At 40.7% G+C, this 19,906-nt stretch overlaps 3 protein-coding genes across 3 annotated transcripts in view; 2 read left to right on the plus strand and 1 right to left on the minus strand.

Annotated features, from left to right (window-relative positions):
* The window catches only part of ppm1la (protein phosphatase, Mg2+/Mn2+ dependent, 1La), a 9,689-nt gene extending 1,323 nt beyond the window's left edge, over positions 1–8,366 (plus strand). The window contains exons 2-4 of the mRNA XM_005912815.3: positions 3,648–3,822; positions 5,120–5,281; positions 5,477–8,366. Coding sequence (XP_005912877.1) covers positions 3,648–3,822; positions 5,120–5,281; positions 5,477–5,832 — 693 coding nt within the window. The 3' untranslated portion in view covers positions 5,833–8,366. The remainder of the gene's footprint in view (positions 1–3,647; positions 3,823–5,119; positions 5,282–5,476) is intronic.
* Positions 8,367–8,464: 98 nt separating this feature from the next.
* LOC102302878 (ADP-ribosylation factor-like protein 14) lies at positions 8,465–12,906 on the plus strand. The gene has a single exon (XM_005912816.3). The coding sequence runs from the start codon at positions 10,684–10,686 to the stop codon at positions 11,284–11,286; it is 603 nt and encodes a 200-aa protein (XP_005912878.1). The 5' UTR covers positions 8,465–10,683; the 3' UTR covers positions 11,287–12,906.
* A 1,143-nt stretch (positions 12,907–14,049) lies between these two features.
* Positions 14,050–18,326, minus strand: LOC102303478 (zona pellucida sperm-binding protein 3). Its single transcript, XM_005912818.3, has 9 exons — positions 18,197–18,326; positions 16,797–17,258; positions 16,558–16,673; positions 16,375–16,478; positions 16,034–16,208; positions 15,796–15,913; positions 15,028–15,113; positions 14,551–14,819; positions 14,050–14,373 (listed from the first exon to the last, which is right to left on the minus strand). The coding sequence occupies exons 2-9, from the start codon at positions 17,205–17,207 to the stop codon at positions 14,276–14,278; spliced, it is 1,377 nt and encodes a 458-aa protein (XP_005912880.1). The 5' UTR covers positions 17,208–17,258; positions 18,197–18,326; the 3' UTR covers positions 14,050–14,275.
* Between the last annotated feature and the right edge of the window lie 1,580 nt (positions 18,327–19,906).

The raw sequence follows: 19,906 nt of genomic DNA on the forward strand, positions 1-19,906 counted from the left end.
TTGAAATAACAAAAGTTAACGTTACAAACTTTCCACAAGGGTGGTAGAGAGCTCCCCCTCCCCACTCCGGCATTGTATTCCCTTGTTTGAACACCCACACCACTGATAATAAATAAGGTGACTGGGATTTCATCACAAATTTCATCACGTGTGTGTGTGTGTGTGTGTGTGTGTGTGTGTGTGTGTGTGTGTGTGTAAGAACAATGGTTTGTAGTATGTGTGTGTATGTGTGTGTGTGTGTGCTCCAGTCTCCGTGTTATCAAGGGTCAGTTGTTTCTCAGGATAGCCTGAAGAGCAAATGTCCTGCGCCATCTGTCACACCATCACCACTGTCAGAGCTCCCAGTATAGGACATATTGTTGCATATTTCACTCAGTGATAACGTCTAAGAATAAGAGTACCATGCAGCTATAAAAGTATGGAAAAAAGGAAGTTTTGTCCCTAAATGCAGTATATGCTCAATAAAAATGGTCTACTGTTCCCGTAGAGCAAATAGGAACGAGCCTGAGTCATAAATCTTATTTCTAATTTGGAATATTTTCCACATATGTATTATCTGTTGCACTTTATGATACAGTCCATGACTTGGCTTGTAATTCCTCCAGTTTTAACTTGAAATTTTACATTTATTTTTGAAACTGGATGAAATTTGGGTGAATTTTTATTTACCTGCAAATACTTATAAGAAACCTACATGTGATTAAAAGGGTAGCAATTCTACTGTAAGTACTTTTAGGTTAGTGAGTAAGTTGAAGTACTTTACATGTACTTGTGGGCCATTTTATGAAGTGGCTTAATCTTACAGTTTTACAATGTAAATATGCCCCACCTTTAGGGCCATGGGCTGTATTGTAGAGTGGCCTAAACCCCTTTCTGACATCATAAGTATAATTTACTTTTAGAGGTGGCAGTTGTATTGTGGAGTACCTTAAACTCCCCATCTTGAATAATAATAAATAGATTCTACTTTAAGGTGTGTGGGCTGTGTTAAAGAGTGGTTTAACCTCCTGTCTAATGTTGTAACTGCACCTTTTTTTATGGTCTTGGGTCCTATTATGGAGTTATTTAACCTTGCCCTATGAGAAATAAGCTCGAGCAGCACTTGTAGTGTTAAGAACAGCTTTAATGTTCATGTTTCAGCTTCTTGCTTTCATTGGGGTCACCATAAAACATATCAAAAAGTTTAAATTGCATACGTATAAAGCAAAACTTGAGTTTTAGCCCTTTATTCTGGTGTACCTAATTAAATTGCACCCTAATTTCAGAACAAATTTCATTCAAATTCCACATTAAATCTGAGGAAATATGAGCTAAGAGGTATTATAAAGTGTTACTGTTTTTTTAATAAATATATCAGTTTTTATTTTTATTTTGAAAATTAAGGAGTTGTGAAAATGTTTTTTCATTTCTTAATCTAACTTATTTCGCTTCAGAGCTTTTAAATATCCAGTTTAGTATCATTAACAGGCCAAGAAAACAAACTGTAGTTCACATTTGACTTGAAACAGTGGAACTGGGATTTTTGCTTAAAACTATCTGAAACAGTAAATCAGAAGAGTTGGTGATTACATCCAGTCTATCCTCTCTTTTAAGCACATCTTAAGGGATTCATTAGACACAGGCAATTAATTTTCTGTCTTAAGGAAACAGGCATTAGTTTGTTAGCTCCCAGAAATGCTGTAACTGTTGGCGTCCGGATGTGTTCAGTCACAGGGAGGTAAACAAACAGACTGTGTTTAGCCTTTCTGTCTTTTTCCACTGTGTAAACAAATATTTTTCTTTCCTCTAATTCCCGATCTTGCACCCTCTTTCTCCTTTTCACACTCAGTGTCTACTGTTTTTCTTTGCTCCCTTTAGTTTCTGTAGTTCACAAGTCAGATTTGTGTTGCTCTGTCTGGTTTGTTTATATGTGTTTTACTCAGGTTTGCCCCCCTTCTTTTTATCAGTAGTCACAAAGGTTTTGGACTTGTATTGGGTTGCTTTGACATCGACCTCAGCTGCTTTAGGGTCATTAGCATCAGTGCACAGAACACATGCTGTAACATGCAAGCACAGTAACCACAATTCCCAGTATAAAAACTAGGCTCTGGTAAAAACAAACTATGTGGGACCCTCAATGCTAATGATATGCAGGCACAAACTGTAGGAAGTGACATTTGTTTGCTGCTGATCTTTTTTTTGCACTTTCGTGCATTTGGAAGCACACACAAACCCTCACACATCACCAATATTGAAAGAAGCCATACTGCCAAGCCAAATATGGGCAGATAGAACAGGCCGTCTCTGAGTGCAGGGTGTCCTGGCTCTGAAAATATGCGCAACATTCCTCAAACATTCTGTGTTTTTTCTCTGCAGTTTTTATTTTCTATCAAGGCACAAATTGTGGCCTTGAAATATAAAAGTCAGCACAAGCTGCTGCTTCATTTTTAACTTGCCTTACAGGGGAAGAGACTATTTGCTTTGACTAGTTTACACCTTAAACGGGCTTTCACGTTACTTTGCTGTACAAACTAAAATTCAATCCTGCATGCTGGCTCTGGGAAGAAGTAGAATTTAATAAAACAGCACAGTTAATAAGAAATCAAGATCCATAATCTGTATTTTCACTTTAAATGGGGCTGAGATGATATTTTACATTAGCTGATTAAATGTAAAGGCTGTAAAATATTGGAGCCCTTCGTGAGGTTTGTAACTGCACTCAGTCTGGCATTTCCTGCTATTTACTGCAAATGGAAATTTACACTTGAAGCTCTTTCCCTGATCCAGCCTCCCTCAGTGCTTCTCCTCCATTAAATAGATCATTGAGCACAGGAAGCAGACAGGGACTTGATTTGTCCCTCCTGATAATTAGACATAATTAGACATTCCATATACTTCATGGTAAATATTTTGAGCAATATCACGGTTCAAATGTCAACTGCGCTCATGGATAAACCTGATAAACCCGAGTATTATTTTTTATTACTGCATCACGTCAGAAGGGAGCAAAATGAAAGCGCGTGGACTGAAGGGCACAAAGTGTCCTCGTTTCGTAGGAGCTGTGAATCTGAAATATGAATGCAGGGACATCAAGATGGTGTAAAATGCTCCCGTTTTTAGATTTGATTTGACAGCATTAGCATAATGGAAATCTTGGCGGAGAAAACGAGGGTGGAAGCAGATATGTGAAGGGAGGAGGTGGAGGAGTGGGCTGGAAGAGGAGGAGGTTGCTCAATAATTCAGCTCTGAACACCTGGTGTTAAAGCACTCCTCTAAATTAAAGTTGTGTTGCCTGGCGAGATATAAAAAATAATCTGAATCATAACCTTATTTATTCTGTCTTTCAAAGCTGGGGAACATTGTATTTATTCAACATGATGAAATCTATCCATATATTACGGCACCAAAAGTTATATGAAAAGTCACCAGAAATCAACATTACATTTATAAACAGTATATCCAATATACAAATCTAGCAGGCATTAAATAAAAAGAGTTTGACTGCTGACCACTTTTCAGTATTTGTTTATTTTTGGCTCTGTTTTGGGCAGCACCAGTTTAAGGAAACATCTGTTTGCTATTTCTTTCTACTTATTTGTTATGATCACAGGCACTGTCCTGTGTCTAATCCTCTCTGTGCCTCCCTTCTTCCCCTTCTGACGTCTTAGGCTGCAGCTGACTATGTGAAGGCCCACCTGCCCGAGTCCCTGAAGCAGCAGCTGCAGGCCTTTGAGAGAGAGAAAAGAGAGAGCGCTCTCTCGTACGCCAGCATTCTCGAGCAGCGCATCCTGGCTGTGGATCGTGACATGCTGGACAAGCTCTCTGCAAACCACGATGAAGCAGGTCAGAAGGAGGAGGAGGAGGGTGGAAGGAAATGGGGAAAAAAAGATGTGTGGTCAGTGTGTGTGTGGGGGAAACTTTGAAACTAAAATTGCCACATGAGACAAATAGAGGAAGCACGTCTCTCATGTCTTGTAAATACACTGTGCAAGCACTTTTGCCAAGAAGTGTCAAGAGTATTCCTTTAGTGCACTTTAAAATAAAGCTGGCTGTTTGCGTGAAAGTTGGCATGTTAAGAACGATGCTTTCGAGTACTCTCATTTTCACGCTCTCTCCTCTTAAGGGACTCTGTTGCATTGCAGAACCTCACCTATGAAAGAAAATCCTCACAATTTCCTGTCTTATACCCTCTCATCTCCGTACTCCCACCTGACATTTACGTCTCTGACCGAGTCCTTCTACAGCCCACTCGAAACGCTGGCTGAATTAGAAGAGTGAGATGGTTGTGTAACACTATGCTGATCCAGATTTACGCTGATGTTTCAGAGAAACAGTTCAGATTGATCGGTTGGTGGCATTTGATACGTCTGCCTGGGAAAACAGTTTCCTCATATTTTTGACCTACTATTATTTTTCATTATTGATGTTTTTTTTTTTTTTTTTGGTGACAGTCTGCCACAGCATTTCCTCAGGATAGTGAAGATACAGTTAATGACTGGCCACTGGCACAATGGTGTCTCTATAAAATTCATTTTAATAATTGAGCTTGATCTAGTATTGACCCACAGGTTAGCAACTTTATTATGGAAAACTCTGTTTTATTTATGTTTTATTTATTTATTTTAAAGCTCACATTCATACATGTCATCGAGCATATTCTTTAAGGTGTAATTTAAGTTTTATCCTCTGAAATCCCTCTGTGGTAGTGTGAAAATAAATTCATTACAGGAAAGGTGCTGCTATAGCTCACTGGGATGAGTGGCGTTTGCTGCAAGTCATCCCCCCATCCTCTTCTTGCTTTTCTGTCCACCCTCTACATTGTACAATATAGGTAAAATACAAAAAAGAAATCTTAAAAACAACAACAAAAAACACCCCATACTTGAAACATATCTACTGTGTGCATTGCTGTAGTGTAGTGGTGCACAGGTTTGCGAAGCAGCAAAACAAATCCCTAAAATATGTTATATTTTGTGGTGTGATTAAAATAAAAAAGTTAGAGGATAATATAAGATCACAAAGATGTGCCTGTAACAATTTTAAGGTTTTTTTTTTACTTGTAGCTGGTTACACTACAAAAATCACTAATGATTAGTGTTTGGATTTTTGTTTTTGTCTTCTCTTTGAATTTCCCACACAGGAACGACATGTCTGATGGCGCTGCTGTCAGATAGAGAGCTCACAGTGGCCAACGTTGGAGACTCGCGTGGTGTGTTGTGTGACAAAGATGGGAATGCTGTCGCCCTATCACATGACCACAAGCCGTATCAGCTTAAAGAGCGCAAGAGAATCAAGAGGGCAGGTAAATAATGAGTATAAGAGTGTAATATAAAGCTTAGGCGTTGTGTACCTGCTGTGGATATGGGGTCCTTTGTCGCCATCTGTTGGTCTGTTCTGGGAAATCACTGAGTTAAATTCAATGCAGTGTTAGAAATAGGTTGTGATTAAACTTAATTCTTAAACTTTAAATTTGAATTTTTACTCTTTTTACTTTTAGGAGGCTTCATCAGTTTTAATGGATCGTGGAGAGTCCAGGGAATCCTTGCTATGTCCCGCTCCCTCGGGGATTACCCACTGAAGAACCTTAACGTAGTCATTCCCGACCCCGACATAATGACCTTTGACCTGGACAAACTGCAGCCAGAGTTCATGATCCTGGCCTCTGATGGCCTGTGGGATGCCTTCAGTAACGAGGAGGCAGTGCGCTTTGTCCGCGAGCGCCTGGACGAGCCTCACTTTGGTGCCAAGAGCATCGTCCTACAGTCTTTCTATCGTGGCTGCCCTGATAACATCACCGTCATGGTAGTGAAGTTTAAAAGTGGAGCAGGGGGGAACAGCAAGGCAGGGGAGTAGGTGAGGGTCGAGTTTAAAGCTTGCGTCATGATCAGTATATTTTTCTTCCCATCTTCTGGATGTATCAGTAAGTACATCATCACGGAAGGACTGGGAGAAGTATAGATTTCGACTGGGCTTTTAACTAATGCACACACATACAGAGAAATGTACACACACACATGCAATGATATGAGAAAATGAAGCTCAATTTAATTTGACCTGATGGGGAAAAGGGGCATTTAAATTCAATACAGTTCACAGCCATCTGCTAAACGGATGAGGAATTGATTAAAATATTGAAGTACAGTACCAAGACTACCAGACACAGGGGAGGGGGGTGGGGTCTTTTAACCAGCACACATTAGACTGTGATGACATCACTGCTGTTTACTGTACATGCACACGCACACGAATGGTACAGGTCCACTGGAGGCTTCTTCAGAGAAGGCTTCAACCAGTGCCTGCACAACAATTACTGTCCATCTGCAAAAACACCACCCGGCTTTCTGCATTTTGATGATTCTCTGATTGTATGCATTTGTTAGACTTTCCAACAGGAATAATAATTTCTCAAATGTAAGAAGACTCCAGTGGATCCATACCTCTACTTAATTTCTGATGACAATACACACATATGACTTTTGAGTATTAAGCACCTATTTTGTGGCTTGAGGAGTGACGGTAAAAGCTTTGGGAGATTTATTGTTTTTGCATTTATTTAAAATTCATGCTCAGTACAGCAGATTTTAAAACTAAGCAGTCACATAAAGAGAAGGGGGTAGAAGGTAAGCAGTGACAAGGGCTCGTGGCTTATTGAGCTGAAAATTTTCTTTTTAGGTGACGCACATTTTAAACATCTTTAAATTAAATATCTTTTTTTAAAGTGATGCTGGAAGTCAATTTTGGAGTATCTGATAATTCATTGACCAAATAAATGCTAAATAAGCCTTTTTTTTAATATTGCACACCAATTTAATCAACTTAGAATAGGCATAAGGTGATCTGAATGTCCATAATTTTTTCAAAATGTGTTTTAATGTTGAGGGTCAGTTGTTTCATTGCATTAAAATTGACAAAAAAAAAATTCGTTCTGGTTCTTATCCTTCAAGATCTCCAATAGAGTGGACTCAGATGTTTCTTCAGCTATTTGAACATTTACATCTTGTTCCCAGACATGGATTAAGCATGATCCTAAACCATAAACTTTAATCACTGTTGATCTTCATTTAATTTTTCTTTTAGTCTGGGGCTTGTTTCAATCCACACCTGGGAAACCTGGTGTTATTTTCTTCACCTCTGAAGAATCCTTAATCAACATTACCCTAACCGAGTGACTATAAAGGCTGAAACGTAACATTTTGAAAGTCTGTAGAAGGTGTGTGATACTCAAAAGTGAAATTTGTGTGTGGAATGTGACTTTAACTACAACACACACATACACTACATGAGCCACAATCTTATAACCACCTATCAAATATTGTGTGGATCCTCCTTGCCAAACACCTCTGATCCATCAGAGTGTATTCACTGGAATTCTGAGAGGTTGGTGTGTGGGACAGGGATGTTGGCACTGGATGCTTTGGCTCATGTGGGTTTCACGGTGGTGGCTCTAATCTGATGCCCAGTTGGCTCTCGATTTTGGGGTCCCTGGAGTTATTCGTAGGCAGTTTTATATAGTGGTTGAAAGTGCGTTGCCTTGCTGGGAGAGGCCATTCTTGGTCTGCAGCAGTGTTTTAAGTGGGTGAGATGTCATCAAGGTTACTTGCTCCACTTGTCAGTGGTTTAAATGTTGTGGCTTATACATGTAACTTCCACAGAAATACATATGGTTCTAAAAAAAAAAAAGCACTTTTCAGATGTTTATTTTTTTGGAATGGTAAATTCTTACATATCAGCAAACGTAAACACTGTTTACCCTCAGCAACGCAAGCGGGTTTCACTCTACGTCGAGCCCGACACTCACCTGTTTGCGAGGCTACGGAGGAAACGCAAACTGTTCCATTCAAGTGGACTTACACTGTCTGTATCAGGGCATGTGCTTCAGCTTAACCATGTTCACGAACGAATGACCTAACGGCGTGCAGCAACGGACACTGGTGGCTGTCTTCGACCTGCGAAGCACACGAAGCGAGGAGGTGCAACGGACACACCTCGACCACGAAAGACTAAAAGACTAAACGATGTCGCATCACGAACTGTACAGCTGCAGCCAGAATGCTTGTGATTAGAAATACAATATGCTCCCGAAGCAATACAACTGGTGTCAATGACGCAGTCTGTCAAGGAAAGTTACCGTAAACCGTGCTTGATTTACTGCTGTTTTAAATTCACCTTTTACCACTGTGTATCATGACTTCATCAGTCGAGAGAGGGGAGTTTTGTTCCTTTTGTTTTCTTTCTTTTATTTTAACAGTTTACCCAATGCCTTATTTATTGTTATGTTTTTTGGATGTCTCAGGCAGATTGCCAAACCAGTATGATGTATTTTCAGTTTTGTCCTTCTGTACATGAGCAGAAGTTTACAATAAAACAAATACCCGTGATTTTAACGTGAGAAAGTTGTAAGCATTAAACTCTTTCCTCTGAAATATATCAACCGTTTTCATCTCCATCATCTCATGACAGGCATGATCAATTTGGATGTGTTTATTCTTTCCACATTTTATCATATATTAAATGCAATGCACATCACCTGCTGCCAGGTCTGTTGGAGAGCTCCACTGGAGCACTCCAGTCTTAAGTGCCTTCCGTTGCAAATATAGATTTTGGGGAGATGCAAACAGCTTCTCATATGTTTACCTCAAGACATTTCTTTTAAAGAATCTAGCTAACAACAGTCACAAAGGCTAGGAGGGTGAGGTCACACTAAGATTGAGGGAAAACACGTGACCCGAGCGTTTCTGGGATGCTTCTCCCAGACCACAAATAGCTCTCTCACTCTCAGAGCTGCCGTCTGCAAGGTAACTCAACACCGCAGTCTTCAGCCTTGAAGCTCAGCGATGTCAATGTCAAGTTCAGTGACACTCTGCACCAGGTGGCCAAACTCAGAATAGCCTCCACACGACTTCATCCAAATTCCTAAGACCAGTGTGGTCTAATAACTATAAAAATCAACAGCGTCACTCATCGGCTTTACGGGAACGCTTTGCCGCTGTTTATTTAAATTTGGCATGCTATACGAGAGATCAGTGCGCGTGGAAGACACGTGAGATTCACTAACAAGCAGGAATACACCACTTCTGGCTTAAAAAAAACCCCTTAGATCGTTTTTAGGAATCTTCTCGAAGTTCCAAACAACATGGGACAGCATGGCTCCAAATCTTCCATTGAAGCCCGTGCGATTTTTCAGAGCGATGGCGCAGCGGACATGTGCCAGAAAGCGGACACATGCTCTACCCCAGGCTCAGTTGTCCGCTTTCAGAAGAGGGTGACCAATCAGTCGGCCTGTCTTCACTCTTCCCCCCGGACAAGGCAGAAATCAGAACTCGACTCTTGGCCCCTGCGTCGCCGTGACACCGGAGGACTGGTGTACGTGATGGATAACCCAACCGGCGGGGTGTGGGTGAAGCTGGAGGAGAAATGGTCCAGATCTTGATACAAAAAACTGAAATACAAATGATTTAATCAGTGGAATCAGTTGAGCATCTTACAGAGTAGCAGATGTTGTTGATTTATCTTCCTGCTGTGAGGTGAGCCTCCACTGTGCCCGCCCGCAATGCAGTGAGGTGGATTCAATCGACCTTCACCTTACCGAGGATTTGGCTGGACGGATCATTGAGATGAACGGATGTTTCTTTATTCTGTTTACATGTTCAGTGTTAGACTGAGAGGGGGATGGTGAGGGGAGGTGATTAGCCACCGAGTCTATGTCTTTGGGTGCTCTATTATTCTGAATGATGTGAAGCAGAGTAAACAAAGGGAAGGGGCCTGGCTGTAATGCTTTGGTCGATGGTGTCATGGTGAAACCTGCACCCTACCAATGGCTGACCAACCATTATTGATTTTGTCCACTTTCCTTTTTTTAAAATTATTTGACTTTTATTTCTGTTTATAATTACGCGTGTATGTGCTATACAACATACACGAGTATTAAAATACAATATTTTAAAATAACGATGGCATTTTGGATGTGATGGAGTGACCTTGATTTAGGACGGAATGTCCACAAGGGGTAAAAGCAAGTTGTGCGTGACGTGACCTCAAGTTTATGATGTTTGGCTGCTTCTGGTTTTCTAGAAGCACTGGAATCTGAGTTGATTTTTTTAATGTGCATGTCAGCGTTGAAACATCCATCTCATATTTAACATGGCTGACAAGCCCGTGTAGAAATTTGTTCGAATACAAGAACTGTGTGTATGCAAACAGGAAGAGCTTCGACGTTTTATTTATTTATTAATTTAAGTATCACTTATTTAATTCCGTGATTGGACATGTCATTCAAATTTCGAAATGTTGTAACAGTTTGAGGCATCCCAGTCACTAAGGCACCTTCCACTACGGTCCTTTTTAACTTTAACTGGTTTGGTGTAATTGGCTATTATTTAGTTTTTAATATTTAAGTGTTTGAGTACCCGGTTTTGTTCTCAGTGCGCTTTTGACACTTTTACGAATGCACATTAGTCAGCCTGATATCTTCGGATAACAAACATAAAGTGATGGAATACATGACCAATAAAAGTGTAACTGGGGAACGGGAAACTTTGCCCTCTGGTGTGACGCCTTATCGGAACACAGTGCCTTAGCAGGGAACTAATGGCTTATCCATTAAACCTCGGTAAACGCACTAAGCAAACACCGCGTCAGACGGGCACAGTGCGGAGGATGTGACTGTCCCGCGTCAGTTAACAGCCTTTGTATCTGCGCTTCACCATGGGATTATGGGTTTCCAAACCTCAAGTGCAAGTTCTTCTGCTGGGTCTGGACAACGCTGGAAAATCGACTCTCCTCTACAAACTGAAGCACAACACTAGTGTCAGCACCGTCCCTACCATCGGCTTCAACGTGGAAATGCTCGAGGCCAGAAAGAACAGGAGAAAAATAGCTATAACCATCTGGGATGTCGGCGGTCAAGGGAACATGCGCGACCACTGGCCGAATTTCTACCAGAACGCTGGAGCTATCGTGTTCGTTGTGGACAGTGCCGACCAGGAGCGCCTGAACGAGGCGCAAAGGGAGCTGGAAAGAACTCTGAGAAATGATGAGCTCCGGGGCCGTCCGCTGATTCTTCTCGCCAACAAACAGGACGTCGACGGCGCGCTGAATGTCACTGAAATGAAGGACAGATTCAATATGAGAAAGATCTGCCAGGAGCGGGATTGTTTCGTTCAGCCATGCTCTGCGTCGACGGGATTTGGAGTTGAGGAGGCCTTTAAACGAGTGGTCCAAGTGGTCAAACTTCCGTCAGAGCCCGGTGCAGTGAAAGACAATATCAAGGATACAGTGCACTACCTCAGAACAAACACCAAACATTAACATTTATTTATAAGCAATGTGTTATTTGACAATATGACGAATGAGCTCTGACACTACCTTCTGCTTTAATTCCTTTATATCAACAATAAATCGTATTTAAAGAAATGCCATGTTTTGGTTACATTTCTATGATTCTTACGCCCACGGAGACATGCACTAATCATATAAACAGGTAAGCTGTTTATTAGGTGTGCGTTTAGAAACTGCATATCCGTATCTCCTTTTAATTATTAAACGCAATTCTGTTATCTCACAGTCGTGTATCTCACTGACAGCATCGTCAACCCAGGGGAAAAGCGCAACAAAGACAAGTGCAAATAGGTTTGGATGATTTAGTTGCGTTGCACTGACTCTCGGCTGTAAACAGTCTCCTTTGGCTAGTGTTTCATTTCACTTATGTAAGAAATGATAGATGCTGATAATCCACTGATTAGCTTTTCGCTTTCTAAATGGCTAGTCTGCAAAAACATAATCTAAATGTGGTAAATGCTGACTGTATTTATTTTACTAGGCTGTATTAGAGTCTGGCTGATTAAAGAGCAGATACTGTAGGCTTGGCAAAATTGTTGCTCTTGTTTTTTGTTTTCTTTATCTTTGTTATATCATCACATCGAATCTATGAAGCATTAGATGTCATATGATAATAAATCGAGCCTCAGTGCTGAGAGTATTTAGCAGAAAATTAAGCTAAACCTGAACACTCACTTGGACACACTTTTTTTGGAAGAAATGGAGGAATTGGATGAAAACATTTTCCAGAGGCATACAGTTCATGTTGTATGGAAATTCACCTGGCGATATTTTGTGCGTTCTTCTCCAAAAATGCGCACTATAGTGACAAATATCTCGAATATCGAATACTTGAATCTATAGTGCTACGTGTTCGTGCCTTGTAGCTTGTCCGTCACAGGATTCCGGTCGTCGATCTCTTTCCGTCCCGAACCGTCTCCTCATATGTCGGCAGATGTTTGCATTCATCGTATGTTGGCAAATGCGCAGCGGCAGCTGGATCCGCCGAGCTGTCCGGTGTACAGCTCTCCATAAGCATTTCTTGCGATGTGGTGGCCGCTGGCTGTCCATTTTGAGGTGGGATGTCCTGCCTTGATCTTGAACACAGCACCCTCTGGACAAAGTATCCCAACGCGAAGAGAAGCAGCAGAATAAGTATTCCAGAAAGTTTTCGGGTGACCATGGCGATGCTGTAGTACGTATAGTTCACCAACTCCGGGCAACAGGTGACAACAGAGGTGTTGTTTCCCTGCGTGCAGCATATCTGATCATTTCTGCAAAGGACGTCTCCGCATCTCCGGCTGCAATCAACAACCGTGTGAACAAAAAGGCAAGTAGTGAACAACGCCAGCAGTTGGTTTCTGAGAGAAAACATCGCCGATGTGTTCAACGGGATAAAACAACCCAGTGAGAGACAACAGCTAAAGCCCTGAAACAGGATGCAGGCGAGACGACGCAAATGCCCGGACTGAAACACTGACGCAGAGCATTATCCACTCACCGCATCCCCAGAGCATGGATAAAACGACGGACCAGGGTGGGTAATCAACAATCTTAAGTCTACGTATTAACAGTACCAATCGGCAGACGATAAACTGTAAGCATTCCCCGACTGAAAACGATCAGGCAGAGATCTGGACTTGCATCTGTAACCCCTGCAACGCATGAATATGCTAATAAAGCAGTGGCACTGAACTCCTAAGTGCTACTTCAGTGCGCTCCTGATTTGTTATGCACTTAGCAGGTTTATTGGTACAGCAACTCGTAAACAGCATACATATAGTGGCTTGTTCATCTGATATGCAAGTAAACAGGCGCCCGGGAAATCGACAAGTCGTGTCAGAAAGGCTGAAGAATGGCAATTAATCACGGAGATGGGAGGGGACGCTGAAAACAAAGTGGCCCGTGCAGACTGTTTCAGCACCGCGGACAGCGCTCATCACGCCCACCGAGGACAACAACAAGGGGCGCTGTCCGAGATGCTGACACCACAAAATCCAAAGAGCATAAATGCTCCACTTGGCACGAGCGCAAAAAAAAATTCCATTTGCAATATTAATACCACTTTGCGTACATCAAGGGTCAAGCCAGGCCACCCCCTTAAAAGGCCGCAATGTTCAGTGGACTTCCATTTAAGATGATCCGTACATGATGAAATAAGTGCTACTAGGGAAGTGCTGCTCTTGGAAGGTGTTTGCTAAAACCCTAAAAGGCTGCTACACAAAAGCACAGAAGTGACATTTTCTAATGTTTATTAAACATATTTACTGATAAAGTGTAAAGCTGCTCTTTTATGAATAAAAAGTTAGAAGACAAAGATGCAACAGTTTCAGTAATCCATCTCTCCAGGGAGCTGTGACTAATGCGTTACTGGATATATCTGAAAAGCCAGGATTTTATATTGCATCAAATACCCCTCATTGTGACAATAATGTGGTTACATGAGTAGGCTGAGGGTAGTAATGGAAGGAAGCGCTCTCTAATAGCATGTCTGCATATCTTCTTAATTGATAATGGTTGGCATGTTAGATGAATCTTTACAGCTGGCAAAAGGATGCATTGTTTGCGTTCAAGTACACAAGTAATGCATCATTTTGACATCCACTTCTGTTGCTCGGGGCTAATGAGCTTGAGTGCTTAAAAACCCGATGCTAATTAAATTATTTGCTAGCTCCATATCAAGTTCAGACTGAAAATTACAGGATGTTGTGGATTTGTTCATGTTTGTTGTCTATAGCAAAGAGTTATTTGAGGTAGAAAATACATAATTTAAAGAAACTGACGGCAAGCAGCACATACTTAAATGGCTGGAGAAGTTCAGACAAAACTTTATTTGAAAAATGTAACGGGCCTGATTGTGCTCTAGTGCAGAGGATGAGCTACATTCATGGGGTTTGTGTACAGCATCCACAACATGTTTGTAAAGTCAGCAGAGAAATCTTTATTTTAACCCTCACTCTCCAGTAAAGCCTCCCGAGTCTCAGGTGGTCTTGTTTGAAACTACCGTTTTTGGGTCTGCTAAACTTGTGATATGGTTACTGAATGGCAGCACAGTTAAGGGTCCCAGCTGGAGGCTCCCTGTAAAAACAGGGAAAAAATAAAAATAAATTACAGATCACAGTGTCTCACTCAGGTTTCTTTGAGCTCCACTCAAGGTTTAATTATTAAATCTCTGAAATACAAGTTCAACAGCAATCCAATTTTAATGAAAAGGTGTTTAATAGCAGAAACCCACTGATTTAAGATTGTACTCACGTGCTACATAGTCTGTTCCTCCCTTCATTAATTTAGCAGAGGATTGCTCATGTTTTGTGTGCCTGCGCTGGTGTAATCTTGGACGGAAACGGACATAAGTTGCTGGATGATGTTTGGGACCGTTCTGGACTAAACCTTCCAGTGAAGACAAGGTGGGCCCTGCTTTGGCATTCATAGTAGTTTTAGGAGGTTGGGTGGACTGAGTTTCAACCTGGTGGGCAATATTACAGCTCCTACATGCCTCATCATTCCCGTCGACTGAACGCCACCTGGATAATGTGAAATTTTACATGTGTAAAATAAAATTACCCATCTGTGAAATCTGATATAACAAACTAAATATAATGTACTTTTAGATTTTAGTGATATTAGAGACATTGTTTTCATTATGTCCATCATGACTTATTTTCTGATAACATGGTAGCACAAATGGGCAACTGACCATTGCTGCACATAAAAATGACATGATTTTAGTACCTGTTCTCAGTTAAAGAGCAGGCCCGGTTTTGTGAGGTGGCAGTCATTGTGGCTGGAACAGCCTTTACATGGCAGGTTATATAAACCTGTGAATGAGACAAGAGTTAGGGACATAATTTGGCCAAAGACAGTTGAGATTAAGTCACTAAGGACACCACTGCAGAACAGCCATCCCACTTCTTTGCTCTGAGAAACTCTTTAGTAGCTTCTACAGTATGCTTTAGGTCATTATCCCATTTCCACTGTGAAGCACTGATTGGTTTTGCAGCATTTGACTGAACCCATTTTTGTCCTTCTCCCATACTCTATGCACAAGATAAGAATAGTTTCTTTGTTTCATCTGTCCAAAGACATGGCCCAATGATGGCTACCTTCATATGCACAGACATTTCTTTGGCCCTTATATTTAAACTTATAGTGAAAAGATCAAATACAAACTCAACAATTTAAATCAGCTTCAGATATGATGTCTCCATTTTTCATAAAAACAAAGAGAGCACTGCCTGTTGGCCAAGTGTGCAACTACATATAAAATTATTGTTATTCTTAAACAACAATGCAAAAATTTGGGTGAAACCCTTGAATTAGAGTCGAAAGCTTTCAATCGCACATTGATTTAAAAAATCCACTGTGGTGTTGTAAAGAAGTAAAACTACAAAAATAGCATGTTTGGTTTGACAAATTATGGGTCCAACTGTATATTACAGTAAAACACACAGGTCTCATTTTGAACATATGTACTGTGGAAAGCCATTATTTACTATCAACCTGGTTGCTGGGTGATTGGTAAAAAATGAAGGCTTCTAGCTGGAATCTCAGCTTGTGTTCCTCGGTTCTTGGCAGAAAACGCGAGCTGGAGTTTGTCAGGTAAGCATCAGTAAGACATCTGTTATGTAAAAAAAATAAAGACAATTTAAAAATGAAAGCCTATGACATGATATGAGTTTTACTATATGGAAATATAGGCCTCTTTATTGAGAATTAAAGATTTAGTAGTAGAACTCACCCATGCTCAACAAAATCATATCTTAATGCTACGCCTGCATCAGGAGTTGCTGTGCCAACACAATGGTCAATGTACACTCGCAGGGGCATGTGGTTACCAGTAACAGCAGAGACTTCAAAATGAATCGAGTCACCAAGGAAATATGTATAAGACCCCCTCTGAAATGTCCAATCATCTGCAAGATGGCAACAATTAAAAAAAAAAAAAAGTACTTGTAAGCCTCTAATGAATATTCCTAAAACCTGTGATGGCATTTTAAAGATGAATCTTTGTGTGATGACGTTAAGTATGACTCTTAGCAACAGCAGAACAATGTTTCATGGCTGTCATCCTTGTAATACCGGTCATGAGATGCAGATGAAAGTCTATCTGGTCTTCTGCTGAAGCTGTTGCAACAAGTGGAACCCAGGTGGGATGCAGGGAAATGCCACCTACAGAATACTTCCTGGAAACAGACAGATTTCACACAGACACACAGATTGCCACAGCACACTGCAAACTTCTGTTCATGTGCATAGGCATACTTTTTGTAATGACATTCAACTGGAATAGCAGCTCCACCCAGCCTAAGCAAACCATGAGATGAGGGCTCAGGTGAGTAGACGAGCACATTGGCATAGATAAGCTTCTCTTTTGTGGACTGAAAGAAAATGTTAACATTTTAGTCTGCAACTCACACTTCATTTTGTTTTGTAAAAGGAGAAGCTTTTGACCAGAACACAGCAGTGACTGAGCCACGCTCCAGAGAACTAGCAGTGCTTACTGAGAGCTTTGTTCCACAATCCACCAGCTGGGCCCGGATGGTGAACTCCGCCTCTCCCGATGGGACTGCTCCGCATACTCTCTCCTCACCCGCTAAAACTGAGCCGAGTCTCAAATGTCCGCCGTCCACCTGTAGGCCTGTGTCAAACATGTCAGCCTGCACCACGACCTCCATGGCATCCGGTTGACAATTTACCGTGACCGGACGAGGGCGCTCCAGGTGCTCCGTGCTCGGTTTCTGTTTTACCGCACCAAACTGAGGCTGGATGCGGCCATATGTCCCACCCTGGCTCAAGGAGTTTGTCACGCTTGACTCGCTGCTGTGAACTAACCGGCTGCTTTGTGCCAATGCGCAAACGGAATACAAAATGATAAAGCACCAAGAAACGAGGCCGTGCAGGTAACAGTCCATGCTTTAGTCAGATTTTTGGAAGGAGTGATGAGTCCCCCGACAACACAGCCTCTGAAAGAAAAAGCACCACCCCTGTAAGTGATTGCTCTCCAACACACCTGGTTTGACTGATTATAACCGTTTCACTGAGCATGCGTGCCCGTTACTTGAAACGTGACGACACAAAAGTGATTTTTTTGCTAAACAACAAGTTTAACTAAAGTGCAATAAGTTAAAAGCTTATTTTCGGCATAATTTTATTCATTTCGATTGTGTGGTCGTTTAGAAAATATAAATGCTATTGTATATATTTTCCACCAGGTGGCACTAAAACAGCTTAAAGTCAGTTTGTCGACAGGGATTGGATGATGTAATGATGACTTCCTTCCTCTGTTTAGAAGTGACTGTTTTTGCTCTGAAGTTTGTCTTGAGCCTCACGATTTTAGCACCAATTTATTACGTCAGCTCTACTGGGATGTTCGTGAAATGACATTACTTAATAACTACCTACAGGAAATAAAAAATAGTCTGATTTAATTCCAACTGAACCTGCCAACTAAACAAAAAAAAATACATTTATAAACTAGAAGGGGCAGCAGGTGGGGCTTCTTTAACCTGGGTTTTCCCCCTTAGTCTACATTCAGGTTGCCCCATCATAAACACTTTTAAGTCTATATGAAACTTGCATACATTTACATAGTATTAAATGAATTAACAAGGTATTTTCTGCTTGTGTGGTGCTTTCTTTCCTATCATGTTATCACATGTATTTGGACCTCCATCTCATTCTATCTTCTGTGCCTGATTGTGATCCTTTTTTCCCCTTTTTAAATGTTTTTTTTTTGTCTACCTCACATGTTTCTGTGGCAAAAATGTTGCACCTCTTTTCTCAGCCTCATAAGCCACAAATGTCAGCTGTGACAATTCAAACGAACAGGGAAGGGATGCGGACGGAAACAAAGTTATATTTCATTTTCAGTTCGGTTTTATGAATAAACAGTTCGCCTTACCTCTGCTTTCAAACCATCGTTCCCACAATTAACCTGTGTAACTTTCAGGTGGCACTTTAGGGCATTGACCTGATTAAATCAATTAAGTTTGTGTTCGAGTCAAGAAAACATCAACAGCGTTTTACACGCTCACGAGTACGATGACGATGGTTTTTTAGAGTATCCTGTTTGTCTGTTGCACAAGCATGTCTAAGCAACCTACACTAAATCCAATATCGAAACTGAAAGTGTGGCATGTTCGGATTTTTTTCCCTTTGTAAATAATGAATACAGTAGTTGATATTGTGAGAAATCAATGCGCTACTGCACACACCCAGAACCCTGCATAATCTATGACATAATTTAGGAAACACCCAGTATATATCGTGTTACATGGAAGTGCTGTATCCTGAATGTCGTCACAGCCTGGATATGACTAAAACCTGCAATTATAATGGGAAATAAAACAAGCTTATCTCGGTATTTCATTGTTAATAATTTTGTGTGAACTTTTCTGTATAAATATGACACAAAACATCAAAAAGAAAGTCCTAAAAGTAAAAAAAAGGGAACAAAATTAAATAAAAGAGACAAAAACAGATTGAACATTACATATATTTAAGTGGCAACAGTATGTGAAGTGTCTGATGTACAGCCTTGTGTAGCAGTAAGTGCAGCCTTACACTTCCTGGTCAGTCAGCTCTTGATCAGTCCTGCACACTGTCTTGGAGTACTTCTAACCAATTTCAATCCATACAATGCATTTTCAGGACACTTGTTGATTTCTTCATGTTAACTGCTGACTTCAGCTCATTCCACATTTCAGTTGGATCAAGCTGAAGACTTGGTTGCAGTCTTGCTGCATGACCCGCACCTTCTTTTTTAATTGCTATAATTTAAAATTTATTCATCAAAGTACAGCTACAAAAACGAGCCCAAAGCATGATGTCACTACTATATAGCTTCACAGATGAGTGACGTTTCCTCTTCTGAAATGCAGTGTTCTTCTTTCTCCACAGGTAACACTGTGTTCATGAAGATGAATGTGTGAGGGGGTTTTAGCTGCTTAAAGGTTACCCACTGTGACCTCCCAACCCCGGAATAGGTGCTTTCCTCCATTTGCAGTAGGAAATCTGTCCAATTGTGGATTGGTTGTGTCCATACTTATCAACAACTCTGAAATCTTGTTTGTTTTTATCATAAAACACTTCCACAAACACATGTTGGGAAGATTAGATTTTTTTTCTGAATGTTTTTTTAGTAAACACAGGCTGCTGACTCATAGCTGACTCGCACCCTGCTGACTGAAAGCACCTGACTCTAATTTCACCTTTAAATTAATGGCTAATCACTGAAGTTCACACACATGTGCGTCTCACAGATATGGAAGATTGGATTTATTTATTATTATTTAATTACCTGCTTGTGGATATAGTGTTAAAATCAGAACATGTTTTAGTTCATGGTTATTCAATAATACTAAATAACAATTACAATAATGATTCTTTCTGTAAATCTTGGTCTTAACAGATTAACTATTTGATGCATTTCTTATTGCATTGACTGTAATGGCACCATAATGAAGTGTCATAATCCAGTTTTTAAGTTTAATTTAACCCCTTGGACAGATACTGATTGACTTTCCTTCTTGATATCAGACCACATTTTATTGGCATTTTATTGTCACTATTTTATCATGACAATAATAGTCACCTGACTGTCATTATCTTA

Source organism: Haplochromis burtoni, unplaced genomic scaffold (assembly GCF_018398535.1).
Source record: "Haplochromis burtoni strain Fernald_Lab_line unplaced genomic scaffold, NCSU_Asbu1 Contig_3, whole genome shotgun sequence".
In the NCBI taxonomy this organism is placed as follows: domain Eukaryota; kingdom Metazoa; phylum Chordata; class Actinopteri; order Cichliformes; family Cichlidae; genus Haplochromis; species Haplochromis burtoni.

Bases quoted from the DNA above. Each gene is read 5' to 3' on its own strand.
- LOC102303478 (XM_005912818.3), bottom strand. From the start codon at position 17,207: ATGGACTGTTACCTGCACGGCCTCGTTTCTTGGTGCTTTATCATTTTG. The intron at 16,479-16,557 runs GTATGCCTATGC...GTCTGTTTCCAG, and splicing joins GTTGAATGTCATTACAAAAA to GAAGTATTCTGTAGGTGGCA. The intron at 14,820-15,027 runs GTACTAAAATCA...CACATTATCCAG, and splicing joins TGCTCTTTAACTGAGAACAG to GTGGCGTTCAGTCGACGGGA.
- LOC102302878 (XM_005912816.3), top strand. From the start codon at position 10,684: ATGGGATTATGGGTTTCCAAACCTCAAGTGCAAGTTCTTCTGCTGGGT.